Raw genomic sequence first — 19,963 nt, forward strand, 5'->3', positions numbered from 1 at the left:
ATACAGTGCCATATTACTAACTGTGGTCCCAGGCTATACATCAGAGCTCCCGAACTTACTCAGCCTGCATAACCAAAAATTTGTGCCCTTTGCCTAGCACCTCCTCATTTCCCCTACCCACCAGCCACTGGCAACCACCGTTCTATTCTCTACTTCAGAGTTTGACTTTGAGTCTGCAGATAAGTGAGACCATGCGATGCTGAACGCCTTTCTATTTTCCGTAGTGGCTGCGTCAGTTTGTATTCCCACAAGCAGTGTGAAAGTGTTTCCTTTCTCTGCAGCCTCGTTATCTTGTGTGTTCTTGGTAATGGCATGCAATCAAGCATGAGGTGACATCTTGCTGTGGTTCTCATTTGCATTTCCCTGCTAGTTCATGATGTTGAGGCCCTTTTCATACACCCATTGACCATTCATATGTCTTCTTTGGAGAAATGTGTATTCCGATCTTCTGCCATTTTTAAATTGATTATTTTCTCACCATTGAGTTGTATGAGTCCCTTGTATATTTTCGATATTAGCCCTTGTCAGCTGTGTGGTTTACCAGTAGTATCTCCTCCCATTCCTTAGGTTCTCTCCACTCTGCTGATCGTTTACTTTCTCAGCAAATTTTAGTTTGATGCAACCCCACTTCCCTCACTTATTTATTTTTGCTCTTGTTGCCTGTGCTTTTGGTGTCACATCCAAAAAACCATTGCCAAGACCAATGTCAAGGCGATTCTGTTAATTCTTCCAACCGATGAACAGGGGATATCTTTCCATTTATCTGTGTCATTAATTCCTCTCATTAGTGTTTATAGTTTCAATGTATAGATCTTTTGCTTCTTTTGTTTAACTTATTTCTCAGTATTAATTTTTTATTGTATTGCAAATGGAATTATTTCTTCATTTTTTATTGGATAGTACTTTATTAGTGTATGGAAATGCTACTGATTTTTCGCATGCTGATTTTATATCCTGCAACTTTATTAAATTTGTGCATTAGTTCTAACTTTTTTTTTTTAGTGGGGGCTGGAGTCCTTAGTATTTTCCATGTAAGATCACATCATCTGCAAACAGAGAAAATTTTACGTCTTCCTTTCTGATTTGGATGCTTTTTGTTATTTTGTTCTTGCTTAACTGCTCTGGCTAGTGCTTTCAGTACTGTATTGGATGGGTAAGAGTGGACATTCATGTCTCCATCCTGATCTTAGAGGGAAGGCCTTCAGCCTCTGCTGCTGATGTCTGATGTTAGCTGTGGACTTACTGCACATGGCCTCTATCATGTTGTGGTTCTATACCCAGCTTGTTGAGAGTTTTTATCATGAAAGGGTATTGAATTTTGTGAAATGCTTCTTCTGCCTCTATCGAGGTGATCATGTGGTTTTTAACTTTCAGTCTATTAATGCTGTGTATCACATTTATTGATTTGTGTATGTTAAACCATCCTTGTGTCCCAGTATGTATCTCCCAAAGAGAAATACTGAAAAAAGTCTATCTTCCAAATACCACTGTTAGACCTAATACATATATATGTGTGTGTGTATACACACACACACACACACACACACACACACACACATATTTAAATTTTTAAACAGTATTTATTTGAGGGCGCCTGGGTGGCTCAGTGGGTTAAGCCACTGCCTTCGGCTCAGGTCATGATCTCAGGGTCCTGGGATCGAGTCCCGCATCGGGCTCTCTGCTCAGCAGGGTGCCTGCTTCCTCCTCTCTCTCTCTTTCTCTCTCTCTGCCTGCCTCTCTGCCTACTTGTGATCTCTCTCTCTGTCAAATAAATAATAAAATCTTAAAAAAATATATTTATTTGAGACGGAGTGCAGAGGAAGAGAGCCTTCAAGTAGATTCCTCACTGAGCTGGGAGCCCCAGGTGGGCTCCATCTCAGGACCCTGAGATCAAGGCCTGAGCTGAAACCAAGAGGCTCGTGCTCAGCCCATTAAGTTCTCCAGGTGCCAGAAAATAATTCCTTTTTCTTTTTTTAAACGATTTTATTTTATTTATTTGACAGAGATCACAAGTAGGCAGACAGAAAGGGGGAAAGCAAGCTCCCTGCTGAGCAGAGAACCCTTCGCGGGGCTCAATCCGCATACCCTGAGATCATGACCTGAGCCCAAGGCAAAGGCTTAACCTACCGAGCCACTCCCAGAAAATAGTTTCTTAATATCATTAACTACTCAGCGCTCAGATTTCTCCAATAGAAACAACAAACTGGTTTTAAAAGTTTATTTTCTTCTCATATAAAAGTCACAAAAACTTGAGATCTTGTTGAATGTAGAGTTTGTCTGTTTTGATTTCCTTTTCATTGAGTGAATCTTGGCCTCCAGCGGCTGCGGAGGGATGCTGAAAATTTTGAGGTGGGGTCACTACGGGCCACTACTGCCAGGTAAAAGGGAGGACTGCAGAGCTTTAAGTCCACTCTTCCTCGAAAGCTTCTTCCCTCTGCGGGAACCCAGACCTTCCCTTCTGCCGGGTGGGAGGAATGGGACATCCTGCCACCTCCCAGCCACCACCGCCCCTGAAGCGCGGAGCGCCCGGCGCCGCCCCCCTCGGTCTCGGGACTACATTTCCCAGCGGTCCTCGCGCCCCCACCCTGGCTTGGGCTCCTTAGCGGACACAGAGCGGCGGGAGCGGCGAGGCGCGGGGACTTCTGGGACTAGTAGTTTGGCGGGCGGCGCTGGCGCGCACTTGGGACGGGGTTTGAATTCCGCTCAGCCTCATTCAGCTCGGGGAGACCGCGGGCTGCGCGCGGGGCGGTGAGTTTGCGGTTGGAGAGGACCGGGGAGCTACGGGAAGGGAGCGTGTGTGGGTCTGGGGGGCTCGGGGTCTGGCAGAGGAAGCGGGGTGGCTGGGCTGCGCGCTTAGCAGGAGAGGAGCGGTCCCGTCCGCCCTTCCAGTGCCGCTGGACCGCGGACGACGGCGGGTGTGGGGGGGTGGGGGTCCGAGGTAGCGATCCGCTCCGCGCAGGTGAGTGTGCGAGGGAGGGCGCGTGGCTTTGAGGGTGCCCGCGCGCGAGGCCCCGACTCGGGACGGGTGGCCACGTGTAGAGCGGCGTCCGTCCCAGCGCGGGAGCTCCTGCGGGACCTCGCAGCCCGCGCGCGGCTCCGCATCTCTCCGACCGCGGGCGGTGCCGGCGGCTGCGGCGCTGTGCGGCTGCGGGCATCTGAGTGTGTCCCACTGCAGCTGCCTCCCCTGTGGCGTCTGAGTTGGGGTATCTGGCGTCTTCTTCGCGGGAGGGTGTCAGTTTGTGTCACCCTGAGTCCGCCGGTGAGTGTGGCCGAATGTGTGGGCTTGTGTATCTGTGAATCCTGGTGGGTCATGACTTTTTGTGCAGTTGTGAGACTGTGTGTATCTGACTGTGTGAGTTCGTTCTGACTCCTGGGTGTGGCTCGGTTTGGTTGTGTGCCTCCCTCTGTGTATGATTGTGCGTGGGACGTTGTGCCTGCTGGCACGAGTTTGTGCGTACCTTCCGATGTGTCTGATATGTCTGCACCTGTGTGGTTGTATGAACTCGTGTGGGGGGAACACACAGGTGAAGACTGTCTGTGTGCTTGTGTAAGTGTGGCTGCCGCTGTGGGCGTTTGTGCGACTCTGAGTGTGTCCGCCGTTGAGTGGGCTCGTGTGCATCTGAGTCTGTGTGTGCTGGTGTGTGTGTGTATTTGAGTGTGTGTCTTGTTTAAATATGGGTGTGTGTGAGTGTGTTCATCTGTATCTGTGACTGAGTGTGCGTGTGTGCTTGTGCGAGTGTGTACTCCAAAGTGGGTTTGTGTGTTTCTACCTGTTTGATTGCAGAAGTTTGTTGGTTCCCGCGGGGTGGTCTCTGGGCATCTCTGGAGCCGCCCGCGCGGGCTCCAAGGAGACACTCAGGGCAAGTGGACCCAGCCCGTGCCCGGAGGACTGGCTGCCCTGGAGGAAGCCCTTGTTGGTTTAGACTCCAGGCAGAGAGGACAGCCCGTGGCTGTCACTTCCCCACAACAGTGCTCTGGTGGTGCTGGGGCAAAGCGCCCAGGGACACCCTGCTATCACAGGCTCCTGCTGCCCTGCCACCCTGGGTCTGGGAGGAGGCACCCTCAGGCTACGCACTGGCCGTCAGCCATCCGGGCCTCGGGACACCGGGCACTCTGATGCCCAAACTCCACTGGTGTGGCCCCCATGCCTCAGAGCCAGGCTGAGGACCAGGCATTAGCCCCCAGAGCCACTGTCATTTTCGGGTCTTTCTGTGCCCCTGGGTCTCAAAGTTCCTCCTGTCATTGTTGGGGAGAAAAATGAAGCGAAAGACGATGCTGGAACTGCTCCTCTGGGGACTCACTCCAGGACCTGCTGGGGAGCCTGGGTCCATGTGGGAGGCAGGATGGTCAGACTTGAGGCATGCTAGTTTGATGGGGGAAGCAGCGAAATTCAGGTTAGCTCTGGGTTGCTAGAGTAGACAGATGGAGGTCAGGAGGCTATGTTAGTGAGTTGGCCTGCTGCAGCATGGAAAAACTGGGCGGGGGGCAGTCCTGAGGGGAGTTTGGGGAAAGTGGAGAAGCAGGGAGCCCCTCAGGAGGCATTTGGGCATCATCGCCAGACAAGATTTGAATCACACACAGTTTGCATATATCATCATTTAATGGCTTCATTTTTATGGCAGGCAAAGCTGAAGGAGCAAGGAGGCTAAAAACTCCCAAATTGTGTGTTGCCGGTTAACAAATAGGACTCCCCTAAAAACTATACGACACCCACTTAAATTTGAGTTTCGCATAAATGTGCATTGCATTTTAGTATAAATATGTTCCAACTATTGCATGGAACTTGCCACGTTATACTTAAAAATAATTGACTCAGGGGGGCGCCTGGGTGGCTCAGTTCCTTGAGCCTGACTCCAGATCTCAGAGGTCGCAGCCCATGTTGCGTACAGAGCTTACTTCTTAAAAAAAAGAGAAAAGAATTTATTCAAATAAGTAAGTAAAAAGAAAAGTTTTCATATAGACGTATCCCATGCATTGTTTGGGACATACTTACACTAAAAATTATTCAATTTTTTATCTCAAAATTCAAGTGTCAGGTTGCTGTGTGCTTTTTGTTAGTAAAGGATCAGGCCATCCTGATCCTTTCAGCTTCACAGCCAGTGTCCATCAGACTGGAAGTCCCACTCCACCCGCCAGACAGACTGGCCTGCAGTCCTGCCTCGTTGCAGGGCCTTCCTGCCTGGGTCAGACCAGGGTCCCCAGATCCCTGGATCCCAGGGCTGGCCCTCCCAGCAGCGCCGTGGCAGAGCGGGCCTCCCCCGCAAGGCTGTGGTGCAGGCTCCTGAGGACTGGTCTTCACCACAGTCCCAGGAAAGAGGGTATAAGCACTCGCCAGGCGAGGCAAGGTCCAGCTCTGAACATCAGGCTGACTTACAGCTTTCAGGGCCAGAAGACAGCAACACCAGGGCTGGCCATGAGCCATATGTATTGAGTGCCTGCTGTATGCCCGGCACCAGAGGCCTGCTGTATGCCTGGGTAACCAAGCATCCCCGTCAGGGCCGCACGAGCCCTGGCCTTGGCCTTGCCAGGCACCATGGCAAGCACTGTCCATAAACTACCCAGTTGGCCTTGAAGGTGACTCTATGAGGAAAGTGTGGCTAACACCTCTCCTCCACAGTTGAGGACACAGAATGGTGGGGAGGTGGCATCACCTGCCCCAGACCACATGGCTTCTCTGGTGCTGGGACTAGAACTGGGGCCCCCGACACCATGGCCCACACCCTAACTACTCTGGTCTCCGCCCCTAGCAGAGTCCTGCACCTCACAGGGTCCTGCCTCTCAGCACCGTGGAGGGAGGGGACCATGGAGGTGAAGACCCAGCCATCTGACAAAGGCGGTAAGAGAAACACAGGGTGGAAAACTGTGGGCAGGAGTCGGGGAGGCAGGCCTCTAGGGCCCAGCGATGGTGGGAAGTTTTACCCTGGAGATTGGCCCCTGGCTACGACAAATCATCCCCATCTCTGTGATTCTCTCATTTTGAGAACCTTGTATCAGTAGAACCCTGCAGCTGGTGACCTTCTGAGATTTGCTCCTTCCCACTGGGCACGGTGCCCCAGAAAGCCATCTGGGCTGCTGTGGGAACCCACGCTTCATCCCACCTTATTGCTCAGTGGGGTTCCGTGACATGGCTCTACTTCTGGAGGGACACCTGGATTGTTTCCAGTTGCTGGCTATCGCGAGCAGAGGTTTTTGCACAAATGTGTGATTTCCTTTCGCTGGTAAAAGTGCTCAGGAGTGCAGTTGTTCACTGATAGATCAGCCAGATGAACCAGATGAGTTGGGATGCTGTGTCTTAAAATCTAAGAAACCACTTTCCCCCATATCCTCAGGAAATTACCCATGTACTCTGATCCAGGAAGAAGCTACAAACTACTGTCTCCCGGCTTCCACTCTTGCCTCCTCCAGACTGTTCCCCGTTCAGTAGGCCAAGGCATCTTATAAAAAAATGAGGATCAGGTCCTGTCGGAGCTCTCAAGCTGGAGAATGTTACAAATTCTATACAGGGGCTCCAGTGGCCCTGAGGGACTGGACCCTGCTGGCCTGACTTCACCACTCCCATCTCTCCCTCTCCAGTTCTGCAGGCTCCGGCCACCCCTGGCCTCCTAGCTTCACCTTTAACATTCTACCTCAGGGCCTTTGTTCATGCTGCTCAAGAACACTCTTCCTTTATATGCTCACTTGGCCATCTCCTTTTCAAAATAAAGGTCAAAACAAAGTCTTAGCTCCTCAGAGAAGCCAGCCCTGACTGTCCTAACTAAAGCAGCATCCAGGGATCTGCCTTCATTCCAACCTAGCTTATTTTGGTTATGATGTCTGTCACTCTCTGGTATTTTAAAGTGTATTAATTTGGTCTTGGACTCTTTGCCTCTCTCAGATGGGAGCAGTTGAGATCCTGGGTGTCATATAGTCCATCACAGACTCTGGTGCCATTGTCTAACCCCAGCGCCTTCACTCACTGACATTTCCTGCCTGTTCCCCATTGAGCTTTGGGATGCAGTTTAATGCATGTCTTAAGGCACCCCTGCGCAACCTTGAGTGAGTGTCTTAACCTCTTTGTGCCCATGTCCTCATCTGTAAAGTGGGATGATGATAGTAGCTATCTTGTAGCATTATTATGAAAAACCAAATACGGTGATACCTGTACAGTAGTTAGAAGATGGCGTGGCACACAGCAAGTCTTCATCCATCTCTTGTGGGTTTCATCACTGGGATTTTATTGAGCTTCCCCATCCAGAGAGGGCAGGATGACCTCATTACTCCTTCTTCCTTGCCAGACCTGCCTTCTCAGAGCCCTGTTCCTACTTCAGAGAACCTCTCCAAAAAGAAGGGAAGACTACCAGTCAGATTCCGGCCCACCTGGAGCACGGTAAGCCCTCTCCGTTGGACCAGAGGGCCCCTCAGTTCGGAGAGGGCAGGTGCATTTGCCACCCTCTCTGGCTGGCGGAGACCCTCGCATGGCAGGGCTCCCCTTGTCCCTCACCCCAAAAGGATATGGCCCCATCCCATAGGGGATGGTTTTCCTGGGCCTCTTTCCTTCCTTCTTCTCTTTCCTAATTTCTTCCCCGGCTGGAATGTTGTCTCCTCCAGGAAGCCTCCCTGCTCACTTCCTCCTCTTCACTCCCTAATGTCATGCCTTGCTTAATTTTCTTCAGAGTAGTTATCACTGTGTGATACAACCATGAGAACAGCAGGCTGGGACAAGACAATGATTCTCAGCCAGAGGCTGTTCGTTCCCCCAGGGGACACTGGCAGTGGCTGAAACAGTGTTTGGGTGTCAGTACAGGAGGGGTGGGTAGAGGCCAGGGACACTGCTCAACAGCCTGCAAGCCACAGCAAGGAATGATCTGGTCCCCAGATGGGCTCACTCTGTAGAGCCAAGAAACCCCGGAAGAGGGAAGGGGTGCTTTTGCAAAGAAAGGGGCATCGCATGTGGGGTGCCATCCCCATGGCCCTTTTGTGCCTCATGACTGCAAATGTCAGCCTGGAACAGCCCAAAGCGAAAGCTCTGGAGTCTGACTGTGGATTCAAATCCCCCCTCAGCCACTCATGGCTGTGGGATCCGGGTCTGTTCCTGAACAATCCAGGCCCACTGCAGTTTCCTCATCTGTAAAATGGGGCTACTATGTTTTCCATGGGCCATCCAGGGGTTATTCTGGAGAGTAAATGAACTCACATCTGTGCTGTTTTCAGACAGCATCTGACCTGTAAGGGTTTGTAACATGAATGGTGGCAGATTCCTGACCCCCCCCCCCAAAGAAGGGTATGTTGTCATCTCGACTTGATGCCCCCAGAGCCCCCCACCCCTGTGTCGTAATGAGTGGGCAAGTTACTGGTGCTTTCCTACCCCATTTCCTCGTCTGTAGAATGCAGAAAGCACGGAGGCTACCTTGTGAGGATGAAATGGGGCCATGATGTTAGTCCCAAAGAGGAGCAAAGTGCTAGAGGTCACAGCCCTGCCAGAAACCGTCATAGCTGCGCAGGGGTTGGGGGTGGAGAGGAGGTGGGAGATGGGGTGGTTCCCCTTGGAAAAGCAGTTTACATTTGTATGAAAGCAGACAGTTTGAAGAAACCAGCTGAGGCCAGAGTTGAGCAGCTGAGGTTCCAGCCCTTTCTTACTAAAGCGCTACCCGCGGTTGCGGATTCTGTTCTTGGACTGTCCTGTCGAATGCTCACACTCGCCGCCAGGAGGCAGCACTACTCTGTATTCTTCCCATTTTACAGATGCGGAGACTGAGGCGCTGGAAGGCAAGTCCCCAGGCGGTGCGCGGCCAGGCGGGCAGCCCAGCCCCCTGCCCGGCCCGCACACTGAGGGGCGCGGACCCCACTCCGGGAGCGAACACCGTTCCCTGTCTGCTCTGCTCTCTCCCGTTCCAGCCGCTCCCTTTGCTTCGGCTCCTCCTCGGTGGCAACGCTCTGCAGGGCCTTCCCTTTCCAGCCTTTCCTAGCGTTTCAGGAAATGCGCGCTGGGGCGCTTACTCCAGGCCTTCCGGGCGTTCTCTGTGGCACGGCCCCTGCGCCCTTCTGCACCTGCGCCCTTCTGCACCTGCGCCTTCTGCACCTGTGCTCCTGCGCCCCTCTGCACCTGTCACCCTCCACACCCCTGCCTGTCCCGGGGCTGGATCTCCCCAGCCACATAATTCTGGTTGCTATAATACGACATCCCAAAATATGGCTGCTTCGCTCAGACGACATTACTTATTCCTCACGGTGACAGTGTGTGTGGACAGCCCAGGAGGGCGACTCGGCCCTGCGTGGCCGGTCCACATTCTGGGGCACCGCAAGTGGAACAGGTGCTTAGTCTCAAAGGCCAAAGCACCGAAGACGCAGGCAGCTCTTCTGCTCGCACCTCATTGGCCCAAGTGTAGTCACATGGCTGCCCCAGTGCAAGGGATGCTGGGGAATGTAGTCTTTGGTCTGTGCAAGCACGGGCTCACCTGTAGCTTCCATTATTACGGCAAAGGAAAATGGGTATTGTGTCCAGCACTCACCTTTTCTGCTTTGTTAATCTATCACATTGACTAGAATCCTCTCCCCTTCTAAACAAATATTTAGAATAATTGACATTTCTTTCTTTCTTTTCTTTTTTAAAAAGATTTAATTTATTTATTTGACAGAGATCACAAGTACAGAGAGGCAGGCAGAGAGAAAGGGGGAAGCAGGCTCCCTGCTGAGCAGAGAGCCCTATACCAATGCTGAGGTCATGACCCAGGACAAAGGCAGAGGTTTAACCCATTGAGCCACCCAGGTGCCCTAAAATAATTGACATTTCTTGAGCACTGAGCATGTACAAGGCATAGAGCTAACTTCTTTACCTATTTTCATCCACCTAATCCTCACAGCTCCAGGACATGGTACTGTATTATTCCCATTTTTAAGAGAATGAAGGCACAGAGCTCACATCACTTGCCTAAGGTCACACAGATCCTAAGTAGTCAAGATTCGAACTCAGGGAGTCTGGCCCTGGAGCCTTTGCTCTTAACCATCAAGGTATCGATCTACCTCATTGGAAACAGATTCCCAGGTGACCGTACAACTGGTGAGTGAAAGTGCCGCTTCCAACATTCATAGATAGCCTCCCTTCCTTCACCCCTTCATGAAACCCATGAACACACTGAGTGTGTACAATAACGCTGTGTAAACACCACCCCCATGGAAGGTCAGGGGCACATAGCAATAAGGGTTTGGCTGTGTGCCTCTGTGGGTGTTGCTAGGCTCCTTTATGTGCCTGGTGGATGGACTCTGCCTTGTCAGCTTGCCTGAGGTCACTTTGCTCAGAGGACTGGGGTGACTTGGCACTGCTCTACTGTCTTTCATCCCCAGAGGCTAGCCTGGACAGCGCTTCCTCCTGGAGGCGGTGGAGGCCCAAGAGAGAAGTCAGTGCTGATTGCATAAGCATTTTTCAGGCTTCTCTCACACTTGGCCGACACCCCACTGGCCCCAGCAAGTTCTGTGGCCAAGTGAACAGGAGCACACAGCACAGCCACGTAGCAAAGGGTGTGGATGTGGGGCAGGGTGAAGGAGCCCAGGCCTTATTTGCAAGCTGACACGGCACAGAACTCTGAACACATCCCCAACTTCTGTTGGCTTTTCCACCCGCTGTCCTGGGCCAAGTGCAGGACCAGGCCCTGGGTGAATACGAATGGGGGTTTGGGTTACAGGAACCTGTGATCTTCAGGGATGTGGCCATGTACTTCACCCAGAAGGAATGGCAGCTGCTGAAGCCCGCCCAGAAGGACCTGTACAAAGAGGTGATGCTGGAGAACTATGGGAACCTGGCCTCCTTGGGTAAGGACAAGGTCCCCACAGTTCGGAGGACTTGGATGAGCTCCGCACTAGGACTGATCTCACGCACTAAGGTTTGGTGGTATCGGCTTCCTTCTAAGCCTGGCTCTGCTTTGCGGTCTCGAGACAGCCGCCGGCAGCGCGGAGGCACCAGCATTGTAATTCCCTTGCAACCCAAATGGTAGACCCTTTGGGACCGGGTGTTCTCTCCCAAAGTCTGACTTTTGCTCCGATTGGAGCTGGCTTTGGTCACGTGACAGCAGCTGAGCCAATCGCAGTGGCCGGTGCAACAGGGAGAGGCTGGCTGGACAGCAGTTGAGCCAATCGCAGTGGCCAGTGCAACAGGGAGAGGCTGGCTGGCTGTCCTGCTCTCTGAGGGTGGGCTGCACTCTCCGGGAACCTCGAGGGGGCCCCCCACGCAGACCTACGTGCTGGTGCAGTGGGGAGGGAGAGGCTGGCGAGGCGGTGGCCCTGTGCTTCTTACAAGGTCCTTCATGTCTTTGCGATTTTGGGATTCATGATGAGAAACACCTGTTTGGTCTCCTGCCTGTTTCTAGAACAGAACTCCCAACACCTTTGAATGTCTTAGCTAGTGAGAGGAATGAAGGTGTCATTTGCTGTTAATGAGGTGACACTGGGGAAACACCTCAGGAGGAGGGCTGGTTGCCAGGGGAACCATCCTTCAATCTCACCCCCTGACCTCTAGGGAGAGGGAAGGGACTGGAGGCTGAATCAGTCACTAATGGCCAGTGATTTAATCAATTGTGTCTGTGTAATTAAGCCTCCACAACCCCCCCCCCAAAGGACAGTGTTTACAGACCTTCCAGACTGGTGAGCAAGGGGGGATCTGTGGAGGAGGGGTGGCGTATGAGGGCACGGGTGCCCCACACCCTTTCTCCATTCCTGGAGCTATACATCTCTTCTACCTGCTGTTCCTGAGTTATATCCTTTTATAATAAACTGGTGATCTAGTGGGTAAAATGTTTCTTGAAGTTCCCTGAGCTGGTCTAGCAAACTCAGCAAGCCCAAGAAGGGGGTTGTTGCAACCTCCAACCCATAGCCTGTGAGTCAGAGGCACAGGTGACGACTTGGATTCGTGATTGGTGTCTGAACTGGGGGTTGGTCAGTCTCCTGGGACTAAACCCTCCACCGTGGGATGCACGCCTACCTCCAGGTAGATGGTATCAGAATTGAGCTGACTTGTGGGACCCCAGCAGTGTTTGAGAGAATTGCTCTGTGTGTGCTGTGGTGGGGGTAGGGGAAAACCAGCGTTCTGGAACTGGGAGCAGAACATAAACACACTTCTTTCTGTGCAAACTCGGCCTGGAATGGCAGTCTGGGAGGCCTCCAGCACTTCTCCCCTTCTCTGGAGCAGGGTATCGGTTCTTCAAACCCAAGCTGATCACCAGGTTAGAGCAAGGAGATGAGCCCTGTGTCAAGGAGAGAGACGTCCCTCAAGAGCCCCAGCAGAGCAGTGCTGGAGTCAGCGAGAGCCCCGTGTCCACTGGTGAGTAGGAGGAGATGCCATGGCATCTCCACAAGAAATTCTCCCCGAAGTCCCAGCACGCTGAGGGGTATGAGGAGAAGGGAGAAGCCTGGCAGGGCATGTTGCTTTCCAGAAATGCTTTTCCATTCCTCTGGCCTCTTGGGATCTCATTCCAGCTCTCCTTGGCCACATCCTCTGTATCAGAGCTGGGCTGCCAGCCACTGACACCCTAATTCAGGGCCTTTGCACTATCTGGCTATTCTGCCAGCAGTCCCCTCCCAGTGCTCTTCCCGACTGCTTCAGCGAGCACCTGTTCACTTTCCTCCTTGTATGTGTGTATCGATGTGTTCATGGTTAGAAAGATGTTTATAGCAGTTCTTTGGCAAAGACTGGTCTGGCACGTGACTTAAATCCTTAAGATCGTCACCGTTGAGTAGCCCTCCGTTGACTTGGAGAAACAACAGTATGTTTCCGGGGCAGCACAACTATCCCCCATCAGCGTCTGAACCTGGAGAATATAGGAGAATAGCGAGAGAGCTTTTCCTTTAAGAAAATACATGGATTTAAGGGGCGCCTGGGTGGCTCAGTCGGTTAAGCAACTGACTTTTGGTTTTGCTCAGGTCATGGTCTCTGGTCCTGGGATTGAGCTTCATGCTGAACTCGGAGTCTGCTTAGAGTTTCTCTCTCCTTCCCCCACGGCCCCTCCCCTCCGTGTGCTCTGGAGCACTCTCTCTCTAACATAAATAAACAGATCTTTAAAAATAAAGACAATACATGAATTTAGTAAGAATCCCAAATAGAGGGGCATCAGGTGGGCTCAGTCAGTTAGACGTCTGTGTTCAGCTGGGGTCATGATCCCAGGGTCTTGGGATCGAGGCCTGTATGTGGCTCCCTGCTCAGCCGGGAGCCTGCTTCTCCCTCTCCCTCTCCCTCTGCTTCCCCCGCTCCGCCCCCACCTTGCTCTCTCTCTCCCTCTGTCAAATAAATAAATAAAATCTTAAAAAAAGAAAAGAATCCCAAATAGTAACCAGGTGTTTTTATTAAAAAAAAAAAATAACAGTAAGCCTCTTCCTCATTCCAGTGTCACCTCTGCAGTTTCAGAGCGAGAGCACAAGCAGGGGGACCAGGAGGCAGAGGGAGAGGGAGACCCAGACTCACCGCTGAGCACAGGATGTTAATAGCAACTCAGTTCTTAATAGTCCCAAAGGGGGGACTCCCTAAATGCCTATCAACAACGAAATAGATAAACACATTGTGGCATAGTCGTGCTATGGAACCCTATAAGCAAGGCAAATGAATGACTTGTGACTACAAGCAATAATCCAGATGAATCTCATAGAACAGTTGAGTGAAAGAAAGAAGCCAGGATGAAAGGGTGTACGCTAAAAGGTTGCATTTACATAATGTACAAAAAGAGCCAAAGCCATTCTATGCCATTGGAAGGCAGGATCTTGATTTTTCGAAAGGGAGAGGGTCATTGGAGGGAGTGGGCTGAGGGCTTGCGTCAGGGACAGTGCTTCGAGGGTTCTGTTTCTTGATCTTAATCTTGGCACTGTACTCATGAATGTGCTCACGTTGTGAATTCTCACCAAAAAATTTTATTCCTCTTACTTACAGATAGAAACACAGTTTTATTTTAGTGATAAGGGAACATTAAGAACTGACCATGCTTCCAACTTGCACAGGGTTCATGGACTATAAATAACAGGTTATAATACAGTTGCATTTAGTATGGAACATTCTGTATCACTGTCCCTTCAATCCAGAGATCAGCTCTTGTTTTATTTCTGGAGTGTTGCTTGAATTTTGTCTTTAAGTAATTATTCTGATACAGGATCTCTTTTTTTCTCTTTTCTTTTTTTTTTTTAAGATTTTATTTATTTTATTTGACAGACAGAGATTACACGTAGGCAGAGAGGCAGGCAGAGAGAGAGAGGAGGAAGCAGGTTCCCTGCTGAGCAGAGAGCCCGATGCGGGGCTCGATCCCAGGACCCTGGGATCATGACCTGAGCCGAAGGCAGAGGCTTTAACCCATTGAGCCACCCAGGCGCCCCTTTTTTTCTCTTTTCTGTGCCAACTTCTTTTCTCATTGATTCTTTTTCCCTCTTTATTTCCACCTCATTTGAACTGGCTGTCTTTTCTTTTTCCAGCCTTCTTAGGATAGAGTTGTGTGAGCTTATTGTGATATAACGTATAGGCTTAAGGTGCATAACATGATAATGTGGTATGTATATATATTATGAAATGATTATGGCAATAAGTTTAGAGAATACCTTCATCCCCTCGCAAAATCACCTTTTTTTTTTGGCTGGCATGATGTGAATTCTAATCACTTCAAACATTTATATTTGTGAGCTTTTTTTGTATGTATTTTATACTCGGACAAAACATTTTCAACCAAAGATAGACAATGGCGCTAAAAAAGAGAGAGAGATTTACATTCTGAGTCCCTTTCAGACAAGAAGACACAGCTTATGCCGAACACGACATTTCCAAAGCCAGACATCTCTACGAAGCCAACCCTGGGGAAGGCAAAGGAAATGGTCCAAAAGAATGCTAGAACGGAAGGGACTTCGGAAACTGAGGACAGGCCACCCAGGAGCATACAAAAATCTGGCCCCAGCCTGGCTGCAGACTCAGACAAAAAAGTTCTCCCTACAAAGCAAAACCACGAGTCCACGGCTGTGAAGAGATGTCTGAACCATCCACCACCAGCAACGACATCACGGAGCACCCCTCCAGAAAAGAAGACCCTAAAAAAAGATATTCTTGGGAAAACCCAGGTGCCAGGCTTCCCAAAGCAGAATCGTCCAAAAATTCAACGGGGAAAGCCACACTTTAAATGTAAAGAATGTGGGAAAACTTTCAACCAGACCCTCCATCTCATTGAGCATGAGCGGATCCACACAGGAGAGAAACCCCACAAATGTGATGAATGTGGGAAGTCCTTCCGGCACAGCTCCTACTTCTTCACACATTATAGGATTCACACCGGCGAGAGGCCCTACAAGTGTAAGGAGTGTGGGAAAGCCTTCAATAGCAGTTCCACGCTGAGCAGCCATTATAGGACCCACACGGGAGAGAAGCCCTTCAAGTGTGAGGAGTGTGGGAAAACCTTCAAGCAGAGCACAAAGCTTACTCGTCACCGGAGGGTGCACACGGGGGAGAAGCCGTACCAGTGCAGCGAGTGTGACAAATCCTTTGGCCGCAGCTCGTCCTTGACGGAGCACAAGAGAATCCACACGGGGGAGAAGCCGTACCATTGCAAAGTGTGTGGGAAAGCCTTCAGATGCAACTCACATCTTTTTGAACACCATCGGATTCATCAGGAGGAGAAGTCCTACCAGTGCGGCCAGTGTGGGAAGTACTTCCGAAATAGCTCCCACCTGTCGGAGCACAGGAGGGTTCACCAGGTGGGGCCCTCGGAGCGGTGCCAGGAGTGTGGGAGAACCTTCCGGCGCAAGGCAGCCCTTCTCAAGCATCAGAAGGGCCACAGAGAGACTCACACCTACCAGTGTGAGGGGTGCGGAAAGGCCTTCCGCTGTAAGTCGAGCATCGAGAGACACCAGAGGATGCATGCCGGCCAGAAGCCATATGTGTGCTCTGAGTGTGGGAAAGCTTTCACTGACAGCTCCACACTCATCAATCACCGCAAAATCCACACCACGGGGAAGCTGCACCCGTGCCCCAAATGCCGGAGGGCCTTCAGGCGGCTCTCGTCCCTGGTGCTCCACCAGAAAGTGCACGCCAGAAAGAGACAGTGAGCTCCGCGTGTGGGGGAGCCTTCAGTCTGGACCCACACCTTCCTAATCCCCGGAGAAGTCACAATGACGTCAACTTTGTGAGCAGAGATGGACTGCACCTGCTGGCGGGTTGCTAGCTGACCAGTGGTCCTCATTCAGGGGACAGCGCTATGTGGCTCCCCTAGATGTTTGGGGAGTGCCTAGGGCTATTTCTGGTTGTCCCAGCCTATTGCTGCCACTGGCAGAGAAAAGACAAAGGCAAAGAATCCTCTGAACCATATGACGCATCAGTCACCTCCATCTACAAGGAATGTTCTGGCCTCAGATATCAGGAGCAGCACCATAATTAATTAGATTTAAGAAGGATTTCAGAAATAGTCCACTACAGTAACCACTAAATAGTGTGTCATGATTTAAATTTAAATGAATAAACATAAATAAAACGTACAGTGTTTCATTAGCTGCACGCAGCCAGGATTCAGTGGCCAAACATGACAGCCTTTGCCGAATCGGACGGTGCGGGTGGAGAACATACCCATTGTTGCAGAAGGTTCTGAGTGGGCCCCGTTTTGGATCTTTTATCAAAATCCTCCTGCAACATAGCCCCGAGAAAGTGAGCCAGAGACAGAGGGCAGCATGGCCAAGTGTAGTGTTCCACGAAGGGCTCTGAGACTGCTGCCCCCACAGATGGTTCTGATGTCTCAGGGCTGGCCAGCATCGTGCCCACAAGACACTCCCCTCTGTCTGGGCCAGAACAGCCAATCAGTGGCTGATAATGCTACTCATATATGCTGACATTTCCTGAGCACCTCACCCGCCATGTGTGACACCGAGCACTTTACGTTACCTGGCCCCCTGGAATCCTCTCCAGAGCCTTATAAAATAGGAACTGATGCCATCCCATGTCATGGCTGAGAAAATGAGGCTCAGAAAAAATTTTTTTAAAAGATTTTTCAAGTTTTGCACATTAATCTAGACAATACTGCTATTTTTTTTTATATATTCTATGCTTTCAAATTCATAGCATTCAAATTTTCATGAAATATATCTTTAAAAAGTAGAGCTATTTACATTTCTGTTTGGACTGCACTTTTGGGCAGAGAGCAGCTTGGCTTTACCTATGGCAGGAGCAGGCACGGAATGAGACTCTAGATTGGAGGTGGGCAAACCAGGGCCAGCCCAGCCCGTGGCCTGTGTTTGTAAATAAAGTTTTATTGGCACTTAGGCAACTATCCTCTATGACCACTTCCGTGCAAAGCCGAGTGATCACAACAGAGACCGGATGCTCCATAAAGCCTAAAATATTTGCTCTTAGACCCTCGGCAAAGAAAGCTGACCGATCCCTGCTCTGAACAGCTGACGAATTGAAACAAATGAGGGTGGACTGTGGGAGTGGTTAGGGAAGGAAGAGAAACCCTCAAACTTTTGTGATCATGACCCAGGGTGTAAAAGATACCCTGTATTGCAGTAAGACACACACGTGTGTATTTTCTACGTATGCCTTAACGCATGTTTGTGCCTATGTGAAGGACACGTTTAATGCCACACCACCTACCCTTATTGTGTGTACACACCGATTCTCTTTCGCTTTAAAGTCATAACCTTCTAAACCAATTTTGCTAACCAACACATGGCACAACCCCCAGCTTGAGAAGCCTTGCCTTGGTGGTGGAACAATGTAAGATATCGCCTCCTTTTTGAGCGGTCTGGACTCGAAGGCCTTCAAGAGGGGCTGTGGCTGGCATCACCGCTGGAGAATTTGCCAGAATGCGGAAGGTGGAGAGTGCCTCCGTGTTCAGAGCGTGACTTTGTGCTTGCTCCCAGAGCAGCTTGGAGGAAAGACAGACCCAGGTTCTCTGGATTGCTTTCACAACCTCCAGGATGTTTCCTTCCCAGCACTAGACTAAGGGGGAGGATGGAGAGAGCCTGCATGGGGATCTCCAAGGACTCTAGTGGGGTTTTAAGAAGGAATCATCTGGGGCGCCTGGGTGACTCAGTTGGTAAGTGTCTGCCTTGGACTCAGGTCCTGATCCTGGATCCCAGCACCGAGGGATCGAGCCCCAGGTTGGGCTCCCACCTCAGCAGGGAGTGTGCTTTTCCCACTTCCTCTCCCCACCGCCTTCCCGCTTTTGGTCTCTCTAGCTCTCTCTCAGATAAACAAAAATCTTTGGGGGGGGGAGGGGAAGAGGGAGCCGTCTTTAGGAGTGTGGCTGCATCCTCCTGGAAATTATCTCAGGAGTAGGGCTAGGTGGCTTGGGGAGGAGTACCTGTGGCAGGCGCTCGTTCTTGTGGTTGCTTTTGTCTGTGGAGGTCTTCTGTGGCATGTGTTTGTAAATAAAGTTTTATTGGCACTTAGGCAATAAGTGAGACATCTGTGGAGGTGGGAGGAGTAGAGGGGATTCCTCCTGGATAAGGGAATAATGTGTCTCAACATACTCACTACATTCCTGGTTGCAAGTAACAGGAACCCAACTTCCACAAGCTTAAGTGAAACCAACATCAACAAAGGAATGTATTAGCTCATACACTAGGGAAGCTTCCTTGCTTGAAGTTATCTTTAACTTTAGCGACTGGAATGGAGAACATGACGTGGACTGGACCACAAGCAAGTCTCTCATTTCTGGTCCTCTCTGCAAATCATTGCCTTGTCCTTTTAGCAAATAGGAGCGTCCTCTACCAACCCAGAGGCACAGCTACCAGGCCCCAGAGTCCTAATCTAGGACAGAGAGAGAGTTTCTCCCACAGACTTGCCGGTTAGGCTGCTGTGATTTGGTGGAGCCATTAAAAGAACGATTCTTCTTTTCAATTTTCTCTTGGGGTGATTGTAGTAAGGATGTGTCACTTTTATCACTTTTGAGAGGACAATAAAGGAAGAATAAACAACCACCCAGGCTGGAGGGGAGAATGAATACAGGCAGAAAGACACCTGTCAGGGCTGAGACCCTCCCCAAAGCTGGAGATGATGGTGACCTGCGATGCCCGGCTGGAGGTGGGGGGCCAGGACCCAGCCTGGCAGATCCAGGAGGGGCCCCCGTAGGGGAGGCAGGGATGGGGACGGGGTATGTGTGTGTGGGGGAGGCTGATCTATTTACAAATAGGCCTTCCAGCCTGGGCGGGGAGCGGGGTGGGGGCGGGAGGGGGTCTCTGAGGTCCACTGCACTGAGCGCGTCCTTCTGGGAGGCCTCCATCTTTATCTGAACACGTGTGTTTCTAAGGACGTCGTGTGTGTGTGTGTGTGTGTGTGTGTGTGTCTGAGTCTGAGCAGGGGCTGTGTTCCCGCACATGTGTGGATGACTGTGGGTCTTCATTCTTACATATAGGCCCGTGAGCCCGAGGGGGTGATTCTGAGCTTTTGAGGGTGCGCTGGTGTGTGTGTGAGTGCCCGAGAGAGTCTCCCTGTGCTGGGGTCCGCGCGTGTGCGATGCTGGAGCACGGCCAGCCCTGGACGCCAGCATCCAGGGGCGGTTGGGCCCTCCCCAGAGCGCAGCTGGCAGGCACAAGGGCTGTGACCCTGGCTTTTCCTTCTGGGCAGGGATGGGCCTGTGTCTGGAAGGTCCCTGCCAGGACTGGGGGCCAGAGTCTTGGGGAAGGGTGGGGGGAGAGCCCCTCTACTCTGGCGCCCTAAAAAGACCCCGGCCACCCGGCCAGCGCTCCCAGGAAGGTGGGGGCCAGGGAGGAGGTGGTGGAAGCAGCCTCTGCCCGCCCCCTCCTACTGTGAACACAAGCACACTGGCCTCAGGGCCAGGGCGCCCGCCCCAGGTCCTTCTCTGGCCCTGTTTGGATCACTGGCCCTGGGAGAGCACATGGGGGCAGTGGGGGTGGAGAGCATCCCTGAGCTGTGGGAGAGCAGTTCTTCTCACACACTCTTTGTCCGGGGCAGTCTCTGGGGCTGTGTTGAGGGGGCCCTGGGCAGGCAACCAGAGAGGCTCTGAGCCAGCCCGCCCCGCCCCTG

At 51.4% G+C, this 19,963-nt stretch overlaps 1 protein-coding gene across 1 annotated transcript; it reads left to right on the plus strand.

The window, feature by feature from the left end:
* The first annotated feature begins 2,641 nt into the window (after window positions 1-2,641).
* Window positions 2,642-18,368, plus strand: LOC309852598 (uncharacterized protein). The gene is made up of 6 exons (XM_082709571.1): window positions 2,642-2,748; window positions 5,748-5,836; window positions 7,275-7,366; window positions 10,659-10,785; window positions 12,158-12,289; window positions 14,726-18,368. The coding sequence occupies exons 2-6, from the start codon at window positions 5,803-5,805 to the stop codon at window positions 16,030-16,032; spliced, it is 1,692 nt and encodes a 563-aa protein (XP_082565697.1). The 5' UTR covers window positions 2,642-2,748; window positions 5,748-5,802; the 3' UTR covers window positions 16,033-18,368.
* The last annotated feature ends 1,595 nt before the right edge of the window (window positions 18,369-19,963 follow it).

The sequence above is a fragment of the Mustela nivalis genome, assembly GCF_964662115.1.
Source record: "Mustela nivalis genome assembly, chromosome: 18".
Lineage (NCBI taxonomy): Eukaryota > Metazoa > Chordata > Mammalia > Carnivora > Mustelidae > Mustela > Mustela nivalis.